Source organism: Pelmatolapia mariae, linkage group LG4, assembly GCF_036321145.2.
Source record: "Pelmatolapia mariae isolate MD_Pm_ZW linkage group LG4, Pm_UMD_F_2, whole genome shotgun sequence".
Lineage (NCBI taxonomy): Eukaryota > Metazoa > Chordata > Actinopteri > Cichliformes > Cichlidae > Pelmatolapia > Pelmatolapia mariae.
This window is the reverse complement of record NC_086230.1, coordinates 33,532,296-33,538,501: the sequence shown is the minus strand read 5'-3', so window position 1 is coordinate 33,538,501 and position 6,206 is coordinate 33,532,296. Positions and strand designations below refer to the sequence as shown.

General features: G+C 42.8%; 1 protein-coding gene across 1 annotated transcript; it reads right to left on the bottom strand.

The window, feature by feature from the left end:
• Window positions 1-592: 592 nt before the first annotated feature.
• LOC134625632 (gastrula zinc finger protein XlCGF57.1-like) lies at window positions 593-6,206 on the bottom strand. Its single transcript, XM_063470881.1, has 2 exons — window positions 5,790-6,206; window positions 593-3,815 (listed from the first exon to the last, which is right to left on the bottom strand). The coding sequence occupies exons 1-2, from the start codon at window positions 5,983-5,985 to the stop codon at window positions 2,314-2,316; spliced, it is 1,698 nt and encodes a 565-aa protein (XP_063326951.1). The 5' UTR covers window positions 5,986-6,206; the 3' UTR covers window positions 593-2,313.

Here is a 6,206-nt window from a genome sequence, read left to right as displayed (position 1 = left end):
ATATATTTAAATGCTTTGATTGAAAGATGAGAGTCTATTTCACTGGAAAGTATACTGGTCTTCTTTCTGTGACATTATCTTATGATAATAAAATTTATTTTAATAATAATAAGAATACATCACACAATGTAAACTGTGAAAAAAACAGAGGATGATGTTTTACTGACCCAATAATTCACAACTAAATGGTCAGTTGTTACTGCTGTGAGTGTAACATTAATTATTATTACCTTTATTATATATATTCAAATACAAGATAAGATCACAGTATCTTGTGAAGATGTCTTTGTTGTTCTTTGAAATGTATCCCTTTTGCTAAAAGCTAACCAGCCAAGCTGAGCAGAATAAAGAAGACCCCTGTAATTCTCCATCCATCCTCTTCCACTTATCCAGTTCAGGGTCAAGATGCACCCCACCTCCTGCTCCACCCAGGGTCTTCTGGCTGTGAGGCAAAAGTGCAAACCACATGCCAGCGTAATTCTATAAAGCCCAATTTTTAAAAAAAAAAATACTGGTTTTAATCACATTTTCTTAAACTCGCTGTAGTTCTTTGGTCATCTGTGCACTGTGGAGAAATAAGCAAAGAAACAACCAAAGTTGACTCAGAGTTTATTAAGAAAGTTTGAGCAAAAGATTAAAAAACCCCAACAAAATCTAAAAATTAGTCTCCATCAAAATACAGAAGGCATCTCTCAGCAAACAGCTTTGACCAACTCGAGTTAGCAGCTCGATATTAACTGTATATCTGAAGTCATGACTCCAAACTGCTGCACATTATCAGTCTGTCAGAGGCACGATGTGACCGCATATGAAGTACACAGATTTACATCATGTAACCGCCTGCATGTGTACTAAACAAGAAAACGTTACATTGTAGTCGTTTGTTTGGGGCTTGAAGTACAAAGTTAGACCACGAGGCCGCCCGTGTAATACGATACAAAGTCTGAGAGCAAACTTTTGTTATATTCTGCGATAGCGTTATAGCAGGATGTTAAGGATGTTAGTGTTTGATGCTCGACCTATATGTGGGTGAAGTTGGAATAATGACAGAAAAGCATTTAATGAAACAAAGCTTTCAGCTGTTAAACATGTTATGGGGGCTGTTCAACATAACTACCAGAATTTCTTCTTTGGTGTGTAAACTAAAAAGCTGAATTTGATTTTTAAACTTTGTTTCCTCCCTGAAAAACAAACGAAAACATTAACTTCTTTGACACTGCCATTTACACCTAATTCAAAATTTCAAGTTATTTTCTCAGACGTGTGAGACGCGTTTTGATGCACGCTAAATCATCCAAGTGACCTCTTCAGTCTCAGCTGACAGTGAGCTGTGAGCTCAGTTCTCACGAAAACACTTCGTCCAGAAGAAAATCAGATTTCTGGGAAGTTTCAGGTGCGTCATGCAGAATTTTGGGTGGTAAATTTGTTTTTTCAGTGTCGTAAACAAGCTTCCATTAAATCTGATGTCTCCTAAGAAGAAAGCACCAACAAAAAACAAAAACTGAGTGTTGCCCCTCGGGAAGCTTCTGGAAGATAGCCAATCAGGATCAAGTGGGGACTTAAGGAGACAGGAGCTGAGAGGACTGAAGGGCTGTAAACACAGGATGAGATAAAAAAAAACATTTCCCCCCCTCTCTCTCTCTTAGACTCCAGGAGCTACTCTAGTGGAGTCAATAGAAATATGAATCTGATGAATCTATTATGGCTGCTATAACCAAATATGGCTTTAACCCCTCAATGCCTAGTGTATTATATTTGATGTTTTTTCTGTTTTTGAGACTTCTACATCATCAGTGTGATTTTTTTCCCCCAGATGTAACAAATATGATACAAATTAAAAGTCATATATGGAAATAAAATGTTATTTTTATAAAGAAATTTGTCAAATGGTTCAAAAGACTGCCCATTTTCAAAAACTCTTAATTTTCTGGCACTTAATATTATTTTACATTTTGGGTTTTAAGTGATTAAAAAGAAAACAAAGCTGTGCTGGAGATTTTAAAAAAGTCTAATAATTCAAATTGTCCCTTAGAAACATCGGACTAGTCAGAAATGTGTTCTCTGCCTTTCTTTGGTGCAGTGTGGGTCGTCCTTTAGTCTTTACCTTCACTGTGAGTCACGCCGAGCTCAATATTACTGAAACGTATGGAGCCACAGCCGCCTTATTTTTGGAACAATAAGCCACCTTTGGATATTTTCCTTCCAACATTATATTCAGGACCAATGATGCATGAAGACGATATAAATTCTGTCAGTTTTTCACAATAAACTTCAAAAACATCTTCATTTCCAAAATCTTTATTTACACAGCAGTCACTTCCCAGACGTGTGGCTCTTCATGTGCAGTCTCACGTACGTCTTTCGGTGGAAGCCTTTCCCGCAGACCTCGCAGCGGTACGGTTTGACTCCCGTGTGCGTGCTGCTGTGCTGCTTCAGGCTCGTTTGGTCGCTGAAGCCTCGGCCGCAGACGTTGCACAGAAACGGTTTCTCCCCCGTGTGCGTCCTGATGTGCCGCAGCATGTTGTGTCTGCAGTTGAAGGATTTCCCGCACTCGTTGCACAGAAACGGTTTCTCCCCGGTGTGAATCCTCATGTGCATCTCCAGGTTTCCGTGCCCGTCGAAACACTTACCGCACACTTCGCAGACCTTCCCGCTTTTGTGAGTCTTCAGGTGACTTTTCAAGTTTTCCTCAGAATCAAAATTCATCCCGCAAACGCCGCAGACATCTGTGGCGTGACTTTTGGCATGATTCACCAGAGAAACCACCGAGTGGAACATTTTCCCGCATACTTCGCATATAGCCCGGGACTTTTTTGACTGCGATGTCTTGAGCTCCTTGTCGCCGTCATCGTTAACTGATGAGTTTTCTGGATTGCGGGTTTTCTTGCGGATATGAACCAGCAGGTGGCGCTTCAGAGTCGAGTAGTCATTGAAGCATTTCCCACAGATGGTGCAGGTGTACGGTTTTTCCCCCGTGTGTATCCTGATGTGTCGCATCATGTTGTGACGGCAGTTGAAGGATTTCCCGCACTCGCTGCACAGGAACGGTTTCTCCCCCGTGTGGATCCTCATGTGCGTCTCCAGGTTGCTCGAGGTCCCGAAACACTTCCCGCAGACGCCGCAGATCTCCGCTTTCACGTGAGTTTTCACGTGACTCTGAAAGCTCTCCTCGCTGTCGAAACGTTCCCCGCACACGCCACAGACGTCCTTGGGGTGAATCTCCATGTGGTTCACCAAAGAGATGTTGGCGTGGAAGCCTTTCCCGCACACTTTACAGCAGATTCTGGATTTGAGTTTTTTGGCCAGGTGCAGTGTTGGCGCCATCGGTACACGAGGCCCCTTCTTCTTCTTCGGCTTCCACTCGTGGCTTCTGTCGCTGTCGTCGCTCTGAGAATCCACGCTGGCCCTCCACTCGTCATCGCTGTTGACAGTCGAGGAGCTGGAGGAGGCCTCGTCATTGTCCTCCACAGTCACTTCCTCCTGCGCCTGCTCCTGTTCTGTGGACGTGCTGGGTAGAGGATCGCCACTGCCTCCTTTAGCGCTCGGAGAGCTTGGCTGATGCTTGAAGATGAACCCGATGGCGCTATCCTCCTCCCCTTCAACCTCTTGCAGTGCCTGCTCTTCCTCCTCCCTCAGCTCCTGAAGCGGGTGCTGTGGCTGCTCCTCGTCCTCCTCCTGGTTCTTGTCCGTCTGTAGAGATTCTTCATTCTCCAAGTCTTGACCGGGGCTCCACTCCAGCTCACACTGCTCCTCTGCCTGCTGCTGATCCTCAGGGAAGTCCTCGTCCCAGACAGTCAGCGTGAGCTGTGGCTGGTCTGCAGAGAAAAAAAACAAACAAAAAAAACAGATAAAACTTTCAGAAAACAGTGATATCATCAAGAGCAATGATACAAACTATACTCCAGATACCACCACAAAGAACTGACTGAGGGCTACATCTGAAAAAAATTATATTTAATCTGATCTGCAAATTTGACAAATAAACAAAAGTGTTCATCAAATGTTTAAAGACTGACATTTAAAACAAACAAATAAAAATCAGACAACTGATATTTTGTCTTCCAGAGAGGAAGAATGAACAGATTTCCCCTAATGTTTGTTATGCATAGTCCCCGCCCCCTGGAGGGGAGGAGTCTGTAATCAGGTCTGTTTGTCTGTCTGTTAGTAATCTAGCATCCAGAGTTTCAACATATCATTTTCTAACTTTGTGTGATTGTTGATACCAATAACGGCTCAAGCTGATTTAGTTTTGGTGAATATTTGGTCAAAGTCGCACCAAATGTGAAAATCAGTAAAAACTTCATATTACCCAGTTTTTTAGGGATCATCTTCAGACTTCACAATAATACACTAGACCACATGAGTGCGTAGGATTTAGATCTCTCTTATAGAGTGTGTTTAACCTCTCTATGCTGTCTTCCCCCTTATCCTGGTTCTGCTGGAGGTCGCTTCCTGTTAAAAGGGATTTCTTCCTTCCCATCCTTGCCAAGGTCACCTCACAGGGGATTGTCTGACTGTTGAAGTTCCCTCTCTTTGTATTAATATTCAGATTTTAAGCCCTGCTTAAAGTTAGGTTACACTTGGTAGTTTTAAGTTCAGCTTAATTCACTTGTATCTATATGGCGCCAAATCACAACAACAGTTGCCTCAAGAAGTTTTAAAGTTATGATCAGTCACGGATCGGCCTCCCCAGAGCCCGGACCTCAACATAACTGACACAGTATGGGATCATCCCGACAGAAAACAGAACAAAAGTCAGAAATATCCAAGGAAGATCTTTGAATGTCCTTCAAGAACCCTGCAGAGCTATTCCTGAACACCACTTGCACATTCTAAGGAGCTTGGATAGAAAGCGACTGGACTTGTTTAAGTTTGTTGAAGACGTTTCACCGCTCATGCAAGAAGTTTCTTCAGTTCTAAAAACAAATGGTGGAGAGGCCCAGGTATTTAAGACCTAGTGAGAGTTGTCCCTTAAGAGTGCTGTTTATTAATCACATGCCTCATCATATGAGTCAAGGTGTGAACAAAAGCGTGGGATATTTTTTGGAGAGGTTTGAGGTAAAACCACTGCGAGACCTTAACTCACTGACTGAGAACCTACACAGACTCTGCTTGGAAATGTTTCAATACAAGGAACATTGGCGTTGCTCAAGACTTGTGCAGATCACTGTAATGTTTGCATGTGGAGAAATAAAATTTCTAAATGTGTCTGTGTAGTTTGGTGTCCCAGCAGCAGCCTTATATATATATATATATATATATATATATATATATATATATATATATATATATATAAATTTAGGAGTTCTCAGGTATACCTGAATTTAATGAGCAAACACTGTCTTTTGAACTGTTGAAATGAGGCCAAAAAGTTTGTCAATCTAAACTTAAAGCAGTTAACTGAACAACAAAGCAAGTCACGCTACTCAGAAATAGGCTTTCAGACTTTGTCAGGTGAACATCTTTGAATTCAGAGGCGGAAACGATTTATTTCGAAAAGTTCGGCGCCCTGACAGTCACCTTTCAATCAGTCATTTAAAGTTTCTATTGCTCAGAGTGTGAGGCAGCTTTGTCAATAACTCTTATGCCGAATTTAAAAGCATATTTTGAAATTAAGGAGTGTGTTTTCAGTGAGGTTGGGACTTTTGCTTTTAAATGGGAAAAGTTAAATCTGCAGATTTTTGAATGGGGTACCACTGGGCAGACATGCTGCCCCAGATGGCCTGTTTCCAGTGCGGCCTGTTAGCGGACAACCTGAAGGGCTTTAGACACGCCGGCAGCTCACAGACCTGAGTGTTTGCCGGCGTACATCTCTGATCTGGACTCTCTCTGCAGCATCCGTCGCTGGCGGCGGATCTCCCGTTTGGACAGCAGGATCTCCTCCTCATAGCCCGCGATGGTCTTCTTCACCGCCTCCAAGATGTCGTCGGCGGCCGCGGCCAGCCGCTCGTTAACGAGCACTCTGAGCAGCTGTATGCTGGACATGACCGAGAGCCCGAAGAGCCAGAGACGTGGAAACAAGAGCTTTCTGTTTTCAGACGCTGATTTCTGAAGAGAAAACAGCAGCACAATGTGCTAAAGGACTACTGTCAAGATGGCGCTTATGTTCGTCTGACAGGAAGAGTTCCGGTTAGCTGGGCTTCTTTTTAAAATAAGAGCTTCAAGTTGATAGCTGTTGAAATGCTGAGATTATTGCATAAAAGCAG